General features: G+C 43.3%; 1 protein-coding gene across 1 annotated transcript in view; it reads right to left on the bottom strand.

Annotated features, from left to right (window-relative positions):
• Positions 1-3742: 3742 nt before the first annotated feature.
• Positions 3743-21431, bottom strand: part of LOC147688844 (contactin-associated protein-like 2) — a 154039-nt gene continuing 136350 nt past the window's right edge. The window contains exon 4 of the mRNA XM_086941751.1: positions 3743-5040. Within this exon, the coding sequence (XP_086797877.1) occupies positions 4841-5040 (200 nt within the window). The 3' untranslated portion in view covers positions 3743-4840. The remainder of the gene's footprint in view (positions 5041-21431) is intronic.

The following is a 21431-nucleotide window of genomic DNA, read 5'->3' as shown; positions in this document are numbered from 1 at the left end:
GCAATGTATTTAAAAAAGCAGCACATGTGCTTGTAAGGTTTACATGTCCCTCTAGTAAACAACATTTACATTTGTTTTTCACTACTGCAAGGCCTAAAGGATAACATTGGGATTACCTCATTACATTCTGTAGGTGAAATTTCCAAATTGGAAAATATGACTGGTCCAAGTTTGTTGTTTCTGGAATTGAAATTTAAAATCCTAACTATTAGTGAAGTCGGAGTTTTAAATTACAATTCTGAAAATGCCATTTTAAGAAAGTTGTCATTTTCCTGCCTTAGGCAATTGGTGCCTGCAGCCGGTCTCTGATCAAATGACTGGTTGTAGTTGGCAGTTCGGGTTTGTGTTTTCCTCCTAGAAAGCCAGACACAATGGGAGCTTAGATGTGACTGGGTGGACCATCACTGGCAGGATTGGAGGGAGGAGCTTGAACCAGCCTCACTTGCACCTAAATAGGCAGTGTCCTGTTCCCACACAAAGGGCTGTATACCCGCTGTAGTTAGTCTGGAGCCAAGGCTGGCCAGGCAGGACATCTGTGCACTTCAAAGGCATGCCTCTAGAAGCTTCTCTTAACTTCAAAGGCACAAGTGTGCATAAAAGAAGGACCTCAGACACTACCACTTCAGTACACTTCTGGACCGTTGGATACTCTGCCAGGAAGAAGCACTGATGTGCTGATGAAGGACTGCCACTATGGTGGACTGCTACTCAGCCTCTTCCTGCTTTGCTGTGCTGACCTGCTGCCCTCTTGCCTGGGTGATAAGGACTGTACCTCCATCTCTTGAACCGAGATCCATATTGACTCCAAAAGCTAGTTGGCTGGCCTCCTGATCTGAAACATATGGGACATTAGAGGCTTACAACCATCTTGCGCCTGGACCTGGACTCTGCTATCTGTGAGTCCTCACTACCAAGTGGTGCCACTCCAGTCATGAACATTTGGAAGTAGGCCTAAGGTGCTTCCCAGCATAACCGAAGTATCTTCTCTGCTTAGTGATGCATCCCTGAGCAGAACAGATGCAGCTTCTTGGCATAGGGAGCATCCCTTAGCAGAACCAACACACTGCCGCTGCTGCTTTTATTGGACCCGTTGCCGAAGACCCGCATCACCCCCAAAGTCTTCGGAACGGATGCATCACACATGGTGTGGCACATCTCCAGTCCAGGTCTTTGCATCTATCATCAATGGCAGCCTCGACAGTGCTAGACTCTGCATCCCAGCCTCGCAGCTCCTTGGAACAGACACATCACCAGCTGAGCACTGCTTCCCCGATGCCAGGACTTCACCCAAGTACCGTCAGTGGGATCCTCGATGTCGAAGCAACAGGACCTCGCACTGCAGTCTCGCTGCAACTGGGGACTGACTCATCGCTTCGGCTGCGTGGCGGTTCTTCTACCCAGATCCATGCAACATTCCACAACCAGAATTTAGGTACTTTACTCAGCGGGCCTTACAGAGTTGCTGTAGCCGGCCCATGCTCTATCGCGGTTAGCCTAAGTGTGTGTTTTTGTCCCTGTGTGATGGGACAGATATCCCCATTAGGAGCTTTGTGCTTTTGTGGCATTACTTCTCCTTATAAACTTTAAAATTGAATATCTCCACTTCCACTAATTGCATGGGTGTTGTTTTGGTCTTGTTTTATTTATTAAAACTTACTCTATTTGTCTAAACCTGTAGTGGACTCCTTTTGTGGTGCGTTTCCACAGTTTCCCTGTTTGAAGTGTTACTCAAATACTTTACACATTGCCTCTAAGAATGACTGCTCTTTGCCAAGGTACCAAGGGGGTGAGCACAGGTTAATTTGTGGTTGCTTGTGGATTACCCTGACAAGTATTGTGGTAGCTGCTTGACCAGGGCTTACACCCCAGTCAACCAACCACCTAATTTCTTACAATCAGCTTTTTGGTGCAGCAGCTCGTGCTGTGGTCCCACTATCTCTAGAATAGGTGTAGTAAAATAACAGGAGCTTCACTTTTCAGGAAATGACACCCCTAAGCTAAAGGTAGATAGGAGGTGAGGTAGCGGGCATCTAGCCAGTACAAAGGTAGCAGAATGGCATAGATCCCATTCCAAAGGCCAGACTCAGGGTGACATGGGCCTTTGGTGCAGGCTGTTCCTGGCCATACTGTCTCCTTGCACCTGTTGAGTTATAATAGAGGGTGTGATTATCTGGAGAGGGTTTCTCTTTGAAGTTGAGAGGGAGGCATGTAACTAGAAATGACAAGTACAAAGGTAGGCTCAGGCAGCTCAGTAAGCCACGCGGGCCTGATGAAATAGCCCTTACAGAGATGGCTTTGTCTATAGAGCAGAGGAAGTGCTGAATGTTGTAGGTGGAAACAGTCTGGGAACTTCGCAAGGATAAGCTTAGTGATTTCTGCCATTCACTGCCATTGTACCCCTATAGTTTGGGGTTCCATTAACTGAGTGAGGAATGCTGTTTGAAAATGAAAAAGACCATAAAAGGTTGCAGAAGGCTTACTTCGGTCACCTGAGGAACAACTGAGAGAAACATGATTCTTGATTAATCTCCAGAGCTTAAAGTGATTCTTGACTCCGACAAGGACAAAAGGGGTGCTCAGGGGTGATCCAGGACAGCCACTGCCATGTACTAAATATTCCAGGGGATGAGAAGTGAGAAAAGTGTTCAAGAACAGTGTGTTGAGCTGCCTTGGAGTAAGTCGGCAGGACCAGGTGGTACTGGACTTTTGCTTGTGGCCCTGAAGAAAATGGTGCAAAGTCTGCCTCCCATTAAAATCCACAGCCTGGTAACCCAAGAGAAGTTTCTGTAAGGATGGGAACACTTTCTTTAACCAAGAATAAGTGATTCAACGTTTGCTGAAGTTAGCACTCACAGTTTATTTATTCACAGATGACAGTGATAAGATGCCAAGCCTCACTGAAAAAGAAGCACCACCAGTGACCACTTTTCGAGGTTTGTCCCACTTGGGTTTTATAGTGCAAAGTTCACCGCTACTGTGACTCCTCAAAATTAAGGTACCCAACCTGGAATCAAATTTCAACCATAATACCTTTGAGCCTTTCCCCCACTCAAGGATTCAGTGCCAAAAATTGTTGTTGTCCAAAGGTAAAAATGTTGACCAAGATGAACCATTGACCCGTACTTGATACTCGCTTCATTGTCTGCGGGTCTCACATGCCATATTGTTTATTGACGGTTTCTTCTTTTTTTACTAACTTGGTCTGAGAAGTGATTCAATGTATTTCTTTATTGATGTTTTGGTGCTGCTGAATTAACAAACCTATATTTAGTTTTTTAAGGGAAGTTTGTCACTTAAGCCACCGTTACAAAGAGTGAGCCCAGGATTCCTCAAATACACCTGCTTTTACTATTTAGGAACTAGATTGTTCAATTGCGTGGGAGCTCCACCACAGTTTGCAGTAGGAAGTAAGCGACTTCCCCCTTAGTTAACTGACCAGCCAAAGGGCATGAATGCAGATGCAGAACTTCGTGGTGCATTGTTGAATTATCTGCTGCAATCCAATTAATGGACGCCTTAGAGTGGCAGGTGAATGCCTACCATGGCAAGCCCTGTTGTATATTCACAGCTCTATAAATTGTTCATACAACTATATCATTCTATTGAAGAATCCTAGCTTGCCTTGCTAAGATTTAATATAGTGGGCTTAACCTAAAAATAACATGTCTGCCAACAGGAAACTCTGTAGATGTTTTCATAACATTTCAAAAGCAAAAAGAGAGCAATGTTCTGCCATAGAAGCTACTTTTATGGGAAACAGTATTCTCCCCACACAATAGTTTAATGGAAGAGCATCAACCAAGAACATGTTTGCATTATAACGCAACAGAAATGCTGTGTAAACAATACCAGCAGCTATGAAATGGCATTCATTATTGCAGTATGCAGCTCTATAACATCATCGCTATAGTCAACAAGAGAATACAAGCCGCCCATATATTTTAACGTCTAAATCTAATTTCTTATTTAATTTGTTAGAGCAATACATGTTTCAATTTATTTGAATAATTTTGTCACATAGGCTCCAGTGAACTGCTTTATAAATAAATAAATAAAAAAGACAAGCCTCGCTGTTAAACATTCAAAGAGCCCTCTCTTCCAAAAGAAATACAAGGCAAGATAAATCCGACAACATATTGTTGTATCAAACATTTGTCTCATTGAAGAATCAGCAAAGTAATATGCAAGCGTCGCCTACCTCTGTCAAATGCAACTCTCAGAATGTTGGCAGTAGTCAATAACAAATAATGGCAGACATTGGTTGGCATTGTTGGAGGGGGTGCCAACTTCTTATACAAACCTTCCATTTAAATAGTAATTCATGTTACACTGGACTGAATAGAACGTGGAAAGGATATGTGAATGTGTGTGCATACAGAATAGAGAGGTATATATGTATGTGCACACACACATGTACTTATTCACGTCCCGTTGTGTCTGTGTGTGTGTGCTCGTTTGACTTTTAGCCAACTGTGCTCATAGCAGATTTAATAACATTTTGAAGGCCTTATAAAAATAGTAGAAAACTGGCCCTCACATCATCACGGGTAACTTGATTACTCTAAACTCTCAATAAAATGGCAAGCATTACTGATTTCTTTAAACCAATACTGTAACTGTGAACGCTGATTTTATTTAAAGACATAAGAGTCAGCTCAGTTGGAAATAAATATTAAAAAGTTATTTTTTTTACATTCTCCAAAGTCTTTTTGACAGTTGCTTATTTGCTAAACTGTACGATTCATTTGAAGAGGTGCTGAGAAGTCCGAAGCTGGGCGCTTTCTGCTTTCTCCACACTCCAGGGATGTATTTGCTTTCCCATGCTATTTCCATGCTCCACCTAGATCAGCCATTCTTTTTTGCTCTCGTCAATGGTCTCAGTAAAGTTCTGGTCATTGTTCATAATGGCGGCATCCGCAGTGTCAGCTGATTCGGCTCCCTTAGCCTCATTCGTGTGATAGGTTCCCTTGTGGCGGAACATATAGCGAATTAGGAATACCAGGGTGCATAGGATGGTGAAGATCACAACAGCGATGACACCTGTGGGGAACAGAAAAAAAAACATTTCATAAATAGTAATAATGAGAAAAATATTCAATGGGTTGCAATATTTTTAACACTAGGAATGTTTGTTACATTTTGTTTATAGCCTTTCAAAAATACACAAGGCAAGAAGAATTGATTTCCCTTTAATATGGGTGCCCAGAATATTTGAAAAGGAACAGGTTCCATGTGTGCTTAGCAGGATGGGCTCCGCTCATACATAGACAACTAGCTTTCAATTTAAATATGTTGGGTCCAATTCACAAAAGTATTTATGAGGAAGGGAAGCAGTGCAGCTGAAGTATTCTCTTGTACTTTTACACGGATTTGTGAATTGGCGTCCAACTTTCTATTAGTAAAAGTGCAACGAGGGCACCTTCCTTTCTACTTGTACTAACTATATATGCATTCCCCTCCCCATAAAGATGCTTCCTGGGAAAAGGCTAGGGTGACTGTTATGCCCTGCATAGTTTACTTAAATCTTGTAGTTTATCAATCTTCCTGCTGCTCAGCCAGTGTGTATGTTTACTGTAGAATGTTGATAATTCAGTGATGCACGGAATGGTTGGGTGTCTGTGGGAGTGAGGAATGACAGTTAGAGATGGGCTGAGCAGCAGGCAGGCTGATCCTGGTGGGGTTTGCTGTTACATGGAACTGAGGATTGACTACAGGCTAACATACATCATCTTCACCTGTTTACCAGGACTACCAATCTGATGTACTTGTATACCATCTGAATGTACTTGGACCAGCTACTGAATAAAGGTACTTATGAACTCTACTTGGCTATCACCGTCTACTTGGGTCCCAGGGTACATCAGTGAGCATTGCACATCATTTTGATAGACTGAGGATTCTGAAATGTTGGCCTCTATGCTGGGGTGGAGATGTACCTATAGGGACTGAATACGATCTTGGCGGATGGGATACTCCGTAACAAATGTGACGAATATCCTGTTCGCCGTATTACCAGATCCATTATATCATATGGAACTTGTATCCCATCCGCCAAGATCGTAATCCGGTCCATAATCTTTGCCTAGTAGTCTTCAAACCACAATATAATGTTGCTGAATGCAAGTTACTTAAAACTTTATGGAAAGAAACTATGGATAAAGTACGCCACAGAGGTCACCTGAAATATGTGTGTACTTTGAGAGACAATTTTGACAATGCATTAGTGAAAGAAATGTCTTGGATGTATATTGAATGAGATGGATTTTTCTTCAAAGGCACTGTGACTTGCATCACTTAGAGCCTGATTTAGAGTTGGTGGATGGGTGCTCCGGAAGAAACCTGTTCCCCTTATTACAAGTTCATTTTGTTATATCATGATATAATCCACTTGTAATAAGGAGGAAGGGATATCTGTCAGGTTTATGATGGAGTAACCCATACACTAAACTCTAAATCAGGCTCATGACCATTTGCACTACTAAGACCCAGGTTTAAACTGAGCTATTAGATCTCACAAATGGAACAAAATGTTATATGTGAAAAGAAGAAAGCAGGATTTATCGGTAGAACACAGTGCACACTTAGATGTCTTTGTTTCACTATTGTAAAGATATTGCACATGTAGAACCCCCATACATTTTAAAAGCAAAGAAATATGTGTGATTGTAGTATGATAGAAATTGACCCTATACGGGGGTGGTGATGGTGGGGAGGGGGGGGGAAATTCCAAAAGATTGTTGCCTAACCAAGAAAGCCTAAAGCAGACACGTGATCTTTGTTACATTGAATAAACAGGACGAATTTCATTCAACAAATGTATACCATAACATAGGCAAACAATAAAATCAAAATAAAGTGTATAAGTATAATATAAAATTAGAACACATTTCTACACTAGCTTATCCATATAAGTCTGTATGGTCAAACAAACAGTGGACAGTCACTTCGTCATAAGTAAAACGAGTCAGAATGTCATCTGAGGCTAGATCATATACTGTTAGTACAATATATATTAAGACACTTTTTTAAGTATTCCATGATCATGAATGTGCCACCAGAAGTAAAATATGCTTAACTCGCAGATATTTGTAAACATGTAGGATACTAGAACTCTTGGGTATATATCTCAAAATCTGAACATGATATAGTTAACTGAATCTCCTAAACTTCAAGACATTCTTGCAAAGCAGAAGAATAATATCCCACAAATTAGACTGCATTCAGCAGCAATACAGTTGCCAGGCAACACGCGTTCCAATACCATAAGATGACCCACAGAATCTTCAGTCTATAGATTATAGATATATTGTGAGAGAAAGTAGAATCAGGCCTTCACATCTCTCAACACACACCGTCCAACATTTCCGCTACATACAAACATACCAGGCATACAAGGATCAATAACAAAGTGCAGCAATCTGTACTGTCTAAAGAACAGCCACATAACAAGACTAAAATGAATACTTTTTAATGATGTATATACACTATAATGCATGGTACTAGAGTATATAAAAGCCTAGATTCATTAAGTTAGGTCAGGCGATTGCAGCATTCTAAAACGTCCAATCTGATACAATGTGCCACAAGCAACACCACTGATGATATTTCGCATGCAAAAGCAATTTTGTGGTGTATCTTGATGTGAGTGCAGCATTGAAACAAAATTGTATCACATAGAGTGAAACTCCAGGTAATCTATGCAAAGAGGGTGTTAAGGGGCTAGCACAGTGCAAACACCCCTAGAATTCTACACAATGCTTTATCAAATAAATTCACCCAATGTAGCTCAATCTGGCTTTGCCAGTAACTTTAATGTCAAATAAAAGCATTCTGAAACAACATTTATATGCATAATTTTCACTAAATTAAACATACTACACAATTCACTCTTAGCCTGTTGTCTGCTAGTGGAGGTTGGTACCGGAGGGTGGGCTTTGAGTACAAAATGTACACCCGAAACTGCTTGCTCATCTTTGCACCACAGCGCAACACTTATTTGTTTTTATTATTGTTCAAATAAGGTATTTTTAGCACCAGTGTGACTGATGTTATCATTGGCTTGTGATCCATAGTGTCAGAGCCCCTTTAAGAAGGCTAAGGGGCATGCAGGGCTACTGGGCCCAACTGTGGTGGTTGAGACCTTTTACTCCAGATGTCCGAGCCGAACTACTACAGATCCTGCTCAACTGGGCAAAGTACCTCTTCTGCACTTGACTCTCAGTGGTAGGTGTGGTTGAGCAGTCAAGGTTCTCTCGGGTGGGATGTACATACAGGTCCGTGTGCACAACTGGTAACTCAAAGTGCAAACAGTATTAACAATAAATCAATGTCCAGCCAAAAATTATATTTTATTTCTAGTTCTACACATGATTGTCCCAACAGCCCCCCTCGGCATACAGGTTGACCACAGAATATTCCGGACACATCATAGACTCTTCAGGTGCAATTGTCCACACCTCAGCAGCCCTCCTGTCATATGGCGTTGCCTACTTTTTATAATTTTTTTGTCTGCCCCATCTCCCTTCCTCAGATGTGTGCTGGCCCCTTTCTTGTGATCTATCAAAGAATCAAAAAGCAGTCTTTTGAAATGTAAAAGAAGTCTCTTTCCTTTCCCTTCAGCGTGTCGCCATCCAGATCCCAGGACTGCAGCAATACACAAAGCTTTCTGGGGGATTCCTCTCCTCATCTTGTCATTATCAGGTAGGCCTGAGCTTAACTAAATGGAAGGCAGAATTATTCATATGATGTACTATTGCAGGCACACTCACACAGTGTACTTTCACAGCACACTTTGGGTCCAGCACTATTACCTCAATGCATTGCACCCTTACATGTACACATACATTCAGTACAAACACTCTATCTGTGTGCACTGTTCAGCACTGAAGCTTTTCTATTTTTAACCAGGGTGTGCTCATTACAAACACGCACACTGCCAGCACACACACCCACTGAGTGCGTGCTGCACAACTCTTCACCCTTCATGTATCGTATTTTGTGCAAGCATACATGCACCCAGCACATGCTGTCCGTGCTCACGCACTGCACAGCACTACATCTCTCATGAAATGTACTCCACTCAAGTATACATACACCCAGTACATGTACTAACCACACATGCATTGCACAGTACGGCTCCATTCTTGTACTATACCCTTCCCAGGCACACACACAACTAACACAGACTCACTACTCCTGCGCTGAGCAGGACTCCAAATCTACCTAATGTAGGCCATGGGTGAGTTAAGCACACAGCAGCAGAACTCCAGTGTTACAAGGTAAAAAGGTCCTGTTTACTACTAATTATCACTTCACTGTATGCTGCCACCACTTTAAAAATCTTCACATTTGCATATCTCAGGTTCTGCTGAATGGATTGTTTTTTTTTTGGTCTTGCTTAAAATATCTCTATTGTTCTAACTTGGTGTGAGATCCTTTTTGTGTGGTATTTTCCACTTTATTACTATTAGAAGTGTTGCATAAATGCTTTAGAAAAACCAAAGGAAATGATGGACGGAGCATTGACAATACAAGCACTCACCCCCAGTCAACTGATCTGGGTTTAATCCATCACCGTTCTTTAGCCCACTCTGCCACCCCAGTTCAGACATGGCCATATGCAAATCAGTCTGACCCTGTGCCTCATGGGAACAGTCCAGCCCGAACTGCCAAGCCATACCCTGAGCATACCCTGCCAACTTAGGGCGAACAAAGAAAAACCAAAGGGGATGATGGACGGAGCATCAACAATACAAACACTCACCCCCAGTCAACTGATCTGGGTTTAATCCATCACCGTTCTTTAGCTCACTCATGTTCCAATGAGGCACAGGGTCAGACTGATTTGCATATGGCCTTGTCTGAACTGGGGTGGCGGAGTGAGCTAAAGAACGGTGATGGATTAAACCCAGATCAGTTGACTGGGGGTGAGTGTTTGTATTGTCAACGCTCCGTCGATCTTCCCCTTTGGTTTTTCTTTGTTCGCCATAAGTTGGCAGGGTATGCTCAGACGTGAGTCCCTTGCTCACTTTGCCACTGGATTAAAGCAAGCCGGCCTGAAGAAGGCTGAAATGCCAGAAACCGGTCCTAGGAAGCTTGATTCCGGTCCAGGGAAGACATGGCTTGGCAGTTCGGGCTGGACTGTTCCCATGAGGCACAGGGTCAGACTGATTTGCATATGGCCTTGTCTGAACTGGGGTGGCGGAGTGAGCTAAAGAACGGTGATGGATTAAACCCAGATCAGTTGACTGGGGGTGAGTGTTTGTATTGTCAACGCTCCGTCCATCATCCCCTTTGGTTTTGCATGAATGCTTTACACATTGCCCCCAAGTCAAGCTTGACTGCTATGTAACATGCTACCATACGGTTGAGCATGATTTCATTTTAGGGTTGGTTTGTGCCTCACCTAACAAGGATTGTGGTTGCTGCTTCAGTAGGGTTTCACCCCACTCATCCAGTAACCCAATTTCTTACACTAGTGCAAATTATTTTATAAGGGGCCCATTAAAAGCACACACTCCAAAACTCATCTAGTAACACCCTTACATTTCATCTAAAAAGGAATAAATGTGTGTCATAATGAAGCTTTACGTGATTCATCAATTAAAGCCAATACTGCCATGAAACAGCTTTATGTTTACAGATTTGCACACATTTCTATTTCTTTCGGTGATCAAGCATCCTGGCGAGAAGACTTATTTCTTCTTTGGCTCGCTATCCCTCCCTTCATTTCACAGCATAGGAGACCCACTCACTTTCCCTTTCAGCCAAAATATTTCAGCTGTTGGAATTAAGCATTCAAGGATATTTGTCGGTTAACTATGACTGAGAGAAATGGTAATTGTGCTGGAGAAATTGGGGTAAGTTTGGTAATTTTACTTAATGACATTTACGTGAAATTACTGAGATTACGCCATTACAACAAATTGCAAAACTTTGAGAAATTTTAACTCAAGATGTACCGTTCCGCATGAACAGCATTTCATGTAGAATTTTTACCCACTCAGGCAATAGCCACAATCCTTGTTATGGTAAACCACAAAAATCAATACATTAACCTATGCTTAACCCTCTGGTAGTTTGGTGCAAATGCAGTCAGGCTTAACTTAGAGGCAAAGTGTAAAGTATTTATGGATCACACAAAAAGTAGTAAAGTAAAAACACAAAGAAAATTGCAAACCAATTAAAAAAATTAGAGTCAATTTAATTAATAAACATAACTGAATACCAAAAATCAGTAGAATCAACTGGACCAAGTACCTCTTCTGTACTTGACTCTCAGTGGTAAGTGTGGTCGAGCAGTCAAGGCTCCCTCGGCTGTGGTAAATTTAAATTACCTATACTTAATTTATGCGGTAAAGTTCAATAAGAATAACTCAGTCAAAAATAAGAGGCAGAGTCCGTGGCATCTGAGTTTTGTAAGGGTTTTATTCCTTAAAAAGGAATTGGTTCGAACCAGGTATCATGTTCCATCACCACAAGGGTTCAGGAAGGGAAATGGACATGGACATGTACAATGTTTTATTAACAGAACATCATATATATAGTCAATGCATTACAGTAGAGATTGATGCAGAAGGCGTAACAGCTGAGAGAAACGAGATAAGAACACATGTACGTAACAGAAGGCGTGCATGAGGGCGTACACGGAGGTGTGTGCTAGACAACGTCACTTGAAACGTATCACAGGTGGGTGGATCCATAGACGAATCCTGCAGTGTCAGCAGAAATACATGGCAGAGATGCGCGCGCAGCAGCATGACGTGTGATTGACGTGGAACTGGAGGGTGAAGGGGACTTGACATTTAGCCCTACATGAGGAGACAGAAGTCTGGGGTGTCAGAACAACCTAAACCCAAATCATATCTATATCTTGTGTTTGAGGAACTGTATTATCTAGAAGGAAAGGTCTCTCGGGCAGAGGCTATTCTATACTGACTGCTAGTGCGTGCATATGCGACTACGTGTCTACGTGTAAAGCAAGGGGGCCATGGGCCTACCATGGTAACAGGAGCTATGAATTACTTGCATGGAGACAGAAAAGCCGGACCCTTTGCTCTGCAGCTGGGAAGGATGTTTTCCTAAACTACTAGACAGGAATGTATTTTCGAGGAGCGGAACAGATAACTTGAAGGCTGAATACAGTCTTGGCAGGCAGGCAGGCCGAGCCAGGCACCGCTCGCCGCACAGGGAGTAAGGCAGAGGTCAGGAAGCAGCAGACTGTAGTTTTCAGAAACAGAAGGCAGAAAGGGCTCGATGGCAGGAATCAGGGCCTAACTCACCAGAGCTAGTAAAACATGAAAAGTGCACCATGTAAAGACGTTGGCAAGGTACACTTAGGAACCGAATATCCGACCAATTCATGGTGGATCTGAAAGAGGACATGTTAACGTTGGACGCAAATGTATTTGCGTCTTCATAGCTGGAAGTGGAGGGAACATACATGTACTTGAAGCACGTACATGGAGCCGTTGGGGTCTACGATAGGGGACACAATTGACCATAAAATTCATATTACCTCATTCCCTCCTTGTCCCCTACGGACCCTTCATGAGATATCAATCCTCATTAATCTATCAATCTGTTCATGTAACATCATTTGCTCTTCTTTCTTCTTACGGTGTTTTGAATGGGGACTTGAATGAGGAATACATGATGTGGCGCACAAGCCGCAAATCGCTGGCCCACATTGCAAACATAGGCAACAACTGAATACTATGAGAAGGGCAATACCTAGGAAGGATAGGACCTTCCATCCCCAGGCTGATAACACGCTCCAGAACCAACCGGACCAAGTCCAGGTGCCTGGATCCTGGTGTATCTGACTTGCAATCTTGTGAAGACGAGTTATGGCTCTATATACTGATGGCGCGTTTTCTGGAATGAAAACACAGCAGCTCGATCCGATGACTCTACAAGCTCCGCCCCTATCGGCCAGGATGACGTCAAGGACGAGACGATTTTGAAGAACAACAATCCGCATAGCAGACTGCTCCTCTGTTAAGTTGCCTAGGGCGGAAGTAGTTTCATTCACTACTGCTTCAAGGGTTCTAGTTAATTTACGTATCAGTTTACTATTAAAGACAGCACCTAAGTAGGGAAAGAAACCTTTATTGAAATCTGTATACTGTTCCCATGCCGTTTCAGTGTAGTCGACAATCGGGAGATCTCTCTGTGGTCTATTGTGTACTAGATGGGTGTCCCTATGATAATCAGGAGGGGCTAGGAAAACGGGTGGCAGAAGGAATGCAATGTAACAGGTGCCATCCCAATCTAAAGGTAAACGTATATATGCGGTATGACCACAAACGAAGTAGGAATGACGGGAAGCTTTAAATGTAGACTTGCCCTTATCACTGAATTCGATCACAGTAGTACATTTACTATGACCCAGGTGTACTGAACCATTCTTTCTGACACATAATTCACCTTTGACTGGTAGTACGGACATAGCGGGCAAGACTGGTTCGGTTTCGGATTCAACATTCAGAATCATGAGGTTAAGTGTAAAGTTACCTAATCCATATACTTCATTTTCTAGATCAGTCCCTGTCCTTTTGGGAAGACCCTCCTTGTCAGGGAAACATATTTTATGTAGAACTGTGTTCAGATTTCCCCATACCCAGTTGCCCTGGTAAACTACGGAATCAGAATCCAAGGAATTAATTAAACTAAACCATGCACCACAGGAACCATTGTGGGTGAACGGGTACGGGAAAAGGGGCAGAACTCCCTTGTATTTCTGATAGGGAGGGAGTCGGCCACATATCCAACAATTGGTAGCATTGCTGGTCTGATGGGAATGATGTAACATACTAATGAATGTGTTGTTGCGCAGCGCAAGTCGATAAGATAACTCATGCGGGGGCAGTTCACTGAAAGAGTGCTCGGCAGTGACATTGAAGGAAGAATGTGCACGCTTGAAAATAGGGTAATATATATGTAACAGTACACTTGCAGCAATAATCATAAGACTCAGAAAAAACATAATCAATAGTGTCACAATACAGTGGCTGCGCAGTGATTTACAATATTCACGTTTCTTGAGCTGTTTCTGTCTATCTCTCTCTCTCTGTTGGGGTCTAGGGGATACATGTCAGAAACTCGTCTAACCGATTCACCTAGGGGAGAACTTAAACAATTAAACTGTCTGACTTGCTAGACCTCAATTTTAATTTATATTCTTGAGAAGAAGTTTTCTCGGCCAAGGGGAGTTTTGAGTCAGTCTGTGGAGGAGGGCAGGGCTGGGAGTTTAGATCTGGCGGTAGTCCATGGTATTTTTTGATATGACTCGAGTGAAGCCAGCCCTTGCGGCCCTCGACTTTAATCGCTGTCCTTGTGGTTAAAAGTACTAGCTTTGGTGCTTGCCAACGGGGCTCCAGCGGACTCCTCATGTCGAAATTCCTTACGAAGACGAGGTCCCCCGGAACAACTTCATGCGGCTTCACCTCGGTGTTGTCGGGAAAGGCTGCAGCAACCTGTGAACGACATGATTGTAGTGCAGACATCAAGGAAGCAAGGTAATCTGTCAGCATGTTACAGTCAACATCAGTGATTTTGCGAGGCAGAGGCGTCCCCCACATATTCGGTGGCCTACCAAAGACCACCTCGTACGGGGATAGCCCTGTTCTAGAGTGCGCGACCATTCTCATGTAAAAGAGTGCGACTGGCAAAGCTACTATCCAGTCGACACCTTTCTCTCTACAGATCTTGGCAAGACGAATTTTCAGAGTCTGATTATGTCTCTCTACGAGACCTGCTGCCTCGGGATGTCGGACACAGTGGAACTTCCATTGATAGCCGAGCAGGAGAGATACCTGCTTCATAAGCTCGGACGAGAATGGCTGACCGTTATCGGAGTATACGATGCGGGGCAAACCATATCTGGGGAAGAATTCACGAACCAGCTGCTTGGCAGTGGTCGGAGCAGTGTAATCTGGGACTGGATATGCTTCTGTCCAACGGGAGAGTGCACATACAACTACGAGGACATATTTGAATCCTCGACAACGTTCCATCTGGATATAATCCATCTGGAGGACTTCAAAAGGGTGATCGGGAGGATGAAATCCACCTTGTTCTACGGGAATGCTTTTACCTGGGTTGAACTGACAACAGATCATGCAAGTACGCACTTTCTGTTTGGCTGCTGCTCGTAAATGTTTATTGAACCAGATGTTTTGAATACTGTCTAACATGGCTTTTTCTCCTAAATGTGCAGGACTGTGTACTGTGTTAATGATTACTTGGACCATAGAGTCAGGGAGAAACCATGTAGATTTTCCCTTCGTCATCCATCCCTGTTCTGTCTGGACCCCTCCTAGTTCAATCCATTTCTTGATTTCGTCTGGTGTAGCATGTGTCTGTATATCAATTACATCTAGGGCGGGATCCTTAACTGTCATGCAATGTGTCGGTGTCTGGACTATTGTCTTTGTCAGATCAGTTGCGTGAGTCTGAGTCTGGGCTGTATGCTTTGCTGTTCGGTCTGCCAGGTCGTTACCCTGGGAAATTGTATCCGTGACTCTCGTATGTGCCTTGCACTTCATGATGGATATCGCTGTAGGCAGATGTATTGCGTCTAACAGAGTTTGAATGAGGGGACCGTGCTGAATTTTGGCTCCGTGAGAGGTCAAAAAACCTCTCTTTCGCCAGAGGACACCGAAGTCGTGTACGACTCCGAATGCATAACGTGAATCTGTGTATATGTTAACTCTCTTGTTCTTTGCTTGAATACAGGCTTGAGTCAGAGCAATGAGCTCTGCTGCTTGAGCTGACAAGATGTCTATACAATTTGTTTCTATGACTTCAGTTTCTGTCGTGACTGCGTAGGCGGCCACTAATTCTCCTGTGCCTGTTCTCATGCATGAACCATCCACATAAAGTGTCAGGTCTGGATCTGGTAATGCGGTGTCTGTCAAGTCTTGTCTGGGTTTCGTCGTAATGGTAATGACTTCAATACAATCATGTGCCAATGGGTCTGTCTCACTTAATGGCAAAAGTGTAGCAGGGTTCAATGTGTTGCAATGTCTGATTTCTATGTGTGGCTGAAATAATGTCAATTCATAACCTGTCAGTCGTGCTATAGTCAAGTGCTGAGTCTGTGTTCGGTTTAAAAGAACTTCCACAGAATGTGGAACTTGTACTGTCAATTGATGTCCTAACACTATGGAATCACTTTGTCTGATTGCTAAAGCTGTTGCTGCTACAGATTTCAAGCACGCAGGCAGTGCCTGGGCTACTGGATCCAATGTACTAGAAAAATAAGCACACGGTTTGTATGAACCGGCTTGATCCTGAGTGAGTACTGACAATGCAGTACCTTCACGTTCGGTGACAAAAAGTGTAAAAGGCTTGCTGTAACATGGTGTCGCTAAAACTGGTGCTTGACATAAGGCTTTCTTTAAGTCGTCAAAAGCTTGTGTATGTTCCTGAGTCCAAGGGAGGACAGTCGATATCGCTGCCTCCTGGGTTGTCAACTGTATGAGTGGTTTCGCTAGAAATGCATACTGAGGGATCCATTGTCTACAGTAAGAAGTGAGGCCTATAAAGGCTCGTACCTCCTTTTGTGTCTTGGGTTGTGACATGTTTACAATTAACTGGATACGGTCAGGTGTTAGCTGTCTCCCCCCTTTGGACAGCAAGTGCCCAAGGTAAACGACTTGCTGAACACAGAATTGCAACTTCGAAGGGGACTCCTTGTGCAATGAGCTCGTCAATGATTTTTAGCAAAGCCGCTACAGCATCTGGAGGTAACTTGTATTGTCGGATTCGTGGTAAGACTACTCCTGGCCTGAGTGTGACTCGATATGGTGTAATGTGCATACAACCTACATCAGTGGGGCCTTGTGCCCATAAATGTGCAGGAACATTCTGTAATCTGGGATCAATATCTCTCAACACATAGTGACCCTTAAAGTCACGTAAGAACAATCTTACTCCTTCCGGAGAGCAACATATCACAGCTCCTAGAGCTTTCAGTGTCTTGATACCTAACAAGTTTTCTGGACAGGATTTCGTTAATAACAAATCTGTAGTGCGAGACAATGGACCAACTAAAAGAGGTACTGGTTTCGATACTTCATTTACAATAGGTTTGCCTGAAAATCCAAGGGAAACATTCTGGGAGCCTGAGAGGGGTGCCCCTGGGACCTCGTCATGACTTATCGTTGTTCGGCTTGCCCCTGTATCAATCAAAAACTTCCTATCTTTTCCTAACACTAGACTATGTACGCAAGGGCCCTCTTGATCTACAGGAACCTCAATAAGAGGCAAGCCAACTTCCCTCTCTAGGCTGTTTCATGTGTATCGCTGATAATCGGGATAATCTGTTTGTGCATACTGGTACATCTGTTGCGTTGCATGTTGTGTTGCGGCAATGGGCTGTGGCTGTGGTACTGCTACGGTCTGTACTGTCTGTTGTGAAGCTTGCATAGGCTGGATATTCTGTGATACTTGTTGTTGGACCTGGTCCTGTCTAGGAGGACGCGGTCTTTCTTTAGTTTTACCTGTAGCTATATTGTGTTTCAAAACTGCACAATCGTTTATATAGTGACCTGGCTGTTTACAATAGTTGCATGTCCCTTTAACAGGAGCTGCAGAATTGTTGGACTGTGTCATACCCTTTTTCTGACCGTCAGCTGGAACTGACTGAGCAACTAACATTTTCATTTTCGTGTCTTTCATACGTCTTTGTTCGTGATCATGTTCTTCTCTAATTCTATTCTGGTGGTATTGTAACATTTGTAACATTTGTGAAGGCGTGTTTGCTTGCCATGTGCTCTCGACTTTCAGAACACTATTCTTAACTTGGGGCAGAGAATTTTCGACCAATTTGGATACAAAAAGATGTGGATATGACTCACTACTTGCTTTCAGGCCACTATTAATAACAAAACATTTCTCAAATCGGGAATAAAAATCACTAGTGTCTTCATCGGGTTTCTGTTTGCAGGCTGAGATTGCATCCCAGTCCTCCTTTTTCGTTGCTAACAAACGTGGCAATACTTGTACTAACAATCCTGGTAATGCTTTAGTTTTGTCCCCAAGCCCTAGGCCTGGGGTTCTAGTATTTTCTTCGTTCTCTAATGCAGCCCAATCAATCTTTTGCTCTCCCACCTCCCATTCTTTTTCTTTGAGTTTCTCGTAAATACCGGCAGGCAATAATACTTTCAATATTTTCATGATGTCGGGATAGGTATAATCACCCATGAGTAACATGTCTTTTATTTCACGGTGGAAACCTGCAGGGTCTTTATCGTGACTAGGCACTAGTTTCTTCATTTCTAATAGTTCCATTTTTGTTATGGGCGTGTACACAAACACACGTCTAAAGGTATTATCATCATTCCTGACTGGATGCACTTCTCGCAAGGGATTCTGTCTGTCTATGTAATACATTTTCCTTTCTACGGGTGAAGCTGGAACAAACTGTGGATTCAGGAAAGCACTATATCTGTGCCGATGTTCTAGAATTACCTTTATTAAGTCAGTACCTAGACCTCTCCATCTATTCGAGAGTAGCTCTATTAAGATATCAGGTAGGGGACCTGGATCAGAATGTTGGCCTTTGAACAACGTAAGGAGATGCTGAATCATATATATTCCAGCTAATTTCTGTTCATCAGGGGAAAGGTTCAAAAAGGTCTGCGCTAAGGCGTCATCACTATATTTATCAGAATTGTCAGCCCATTGTACTGCTGACCTGGCCAATTCTTGTTCATCCATGGAATTGAGTACATGGTACCCCATTTGTTCTTGAAGTATTTTATCGGTAGCCTGAAACACATGTTCAGGAGATTTCGGATTTGATATAGCAGAGAGAAAAAGTCTTTTGCTTTCTGGACGTATTCTTTTCTTAAAGTATTTTCCCTTACCTACATATGCTATTGTCCCTTTGTCTGACTGTTGCGAAAGTTCTGCTAGATCCTCTGTTTCCTCCTCCTCTTGCGAGGAAGTTGGATTGTCTAATTCAAGATCTTCGTCAGGTGCTCGCTGGGCATGTATTTCTATTATTTCTTTACGGACTTTTCTAACCATATGATGTACTTGGTTTTCCTTATCATGTTTACCCTCCGACATGTTCTGGCTCCATCTAATCAGTCTATCCATTTCACTTTGCGGAAAACCTGCCTGATCGTGTTCTCTTATTAAGCAAATAACCAAAAATCGCATTAACAAACCTTTAGTCTCAACTTTCTGACGTGACATGGCTTCAGCAACAGAATCCGGCCCTTCTCCTGTTCTAATAAAATCGTACAATTTGTCTAGATGTTCTGGCATTCCTGGTAGTAACATTAAATAGTCTGTAATGCGTCTCAAACGTAGGGACGCTAATAACATGGGGCCTGATGTACCAGGCACTGGGTCATATCTGCAGTCTGTAAGCTCTCTCCTAAGTAGTTCGGCCGGAACGCCTTTCGGTGTCCGTGCCTTTGCTAAATCTCTCATCGTAATTCAGTGTATCTGTGGGGGTGTTTGATAACCTCCCGAAGCACCTCCTGAACCGGAGGCTTGAGCATAACCTGACTGTACTTGCTGTAGCTGGGTTGGGTCCTGGGCCGCGCCAGTCCCAAAAGGATTTGATGGATGCAGTTGTTGAATACCGGGGGGGACAACGGGAGCAGGTGCGGGCAACGGACCTGGAGGGATCTGCAGTTGCGGACCTGGGAGCTGAAGCTGTAGGGGTAGGGAGATGTCAGCAGGAGCAGGTGGAACGGGTACATGAGCAGGTGCAGAAGTATATGAGGGAGCTACATCGTCTAGATAGGAAGAAAGGAAAAGGTCTTTTGTGGTCTTGTGACGTACTTTAGTCGGAACTAATGGAGGGGGCAGATCCTTCGGTATTTCCGGAGTGGCCTTAGGTAAACCCTCGGCCAGAAGAGGATACATACCATTCACAAGAGTGTTTCGTTGTCGGTCTACTTGTTCTGCTTTTACTCGTATCCCCTCTTCAACTAATACATTTTCTCGAGCTTTGTCTGAATCCTCTCTATGTTTTTCTGCTTTTCTGAGTGCTTTCTCTGTACGTCTGTGTGATTCTTTACGCCATAGTTCAATGGCATCTTTCTGTGACTGTCTGGCTTTCTTTTTCCATAATGCTTCTTCAACTCTCATGATGCACTCGGCATCCCATGTCCCTGTAGCAGGCCATCTCTGATTCTCTGCTAGATCTTTGGTGTAATCCACCCACAAATCGAGATATAATACAGCATCTAAGCCGTGTTTGTGGTACATAAAATACCCTGGAGTGTCCCTGGGTGGAATGGGAACAGCTTCCTCGAGTATCCCTTTTCTAGTTCCTATCTGTCTTAGTTTGGAAAACAGCGGCATGTTTCAGCCGTACTACTTGGTACTTGATACTTACTCGGACTTGGACACAACTAATACAATAAACACGATAATGTAGATCGAACAATCACTCATACCACGACATTAAAACACATTTAAACATTTGGAAAACGAACAACAATAACTAGAATAAAACTAGCTACCTCCATACTCGATATACTGCTAAACAGTACAGATACACCGCTAAACAGTGCAGACCGGGTCTGTGTACCCAAACCCGTCTTGACCGGGCACAAACTAATGCACCCGTCTAGATGCGTCCCCAGCAACGGTACTCACCGGGAAGCACGGAACAGAAGGCCTCGGAAACTCGACACTGGACTGGACCCTGGACTCGACTGGACTGGACTCGACTCGATTCGTGACGTAGGTACTTCGGAACTTCGGAACTGGTGGGCCTCTGAAAACCTCGGACTTTGCTCTCTCAGCTAGGCTCTGGTCGGGATCCTCCGCACTCCTCACCGCCTCGTCTGGGTGTCGATCGCAGCATCAGTCACCTCCGTTGGCCTGAGGGAGATACAGGAAATCCTGCGGGTACGCGTAGTTGTCCGTCCGGCTGTGGCAGGGGACCGGGCCTGCAACGCACCGCCGGCGCGTAAGGTGGGGGAGGGGTGCTGGAGAAATTGGGCTAAGTTTGGTAATTTTACTTAATGACATTTACGTGAAATTACTGAGATTACGCCATTACAACAAATTGCAAAACTTTGAGAAATTTTAACTCAAGATGTACCGTTCCGCATGAACAGCATTTCATGTAGAATTTTTACCCACTCAGGCAATAGCCACAATCCTTGTTATGGTAAACCACAAAAATCAATACATTAACCTATGCTTAACCCTCTGGTAGTTTGGTGCAAATGCAGTCAGGCTTAACTTAGAGGCAAAGTGTAAAGTATTTATGGATCACACAAAAAGTAGTAAAGTAAAAACACAAAGAAAATTGCAAACCAATTAAAAAAATTAGAGTCAATTTAATTAATAAACATAACTGAATACCAAAAATCAGTAGAATCAACTGGACCAAGTACCTCTTCTGTACTTGACTCTCAGTGGTAAGTGTGGTCGAGCAGTCAAGGCTCCCT

Source organism: Lissotriton vulgaris, chromosome 10, assembly GCF_964263255.1.
Source record: "Lissotriton vulgaris chromosome 10, aLisVul1.2, whole genome shotgun sequence".
Classification (NCBI taxonomy): Eukaryota; Metazoa; Chordata; class Amphibia; order Caudata; family Salamandridae; genus Lissotriton; species Lissotriton vulgaris.
This window is presented reverse-complemented; position numbering and strand designations above follow the sequence as displayed.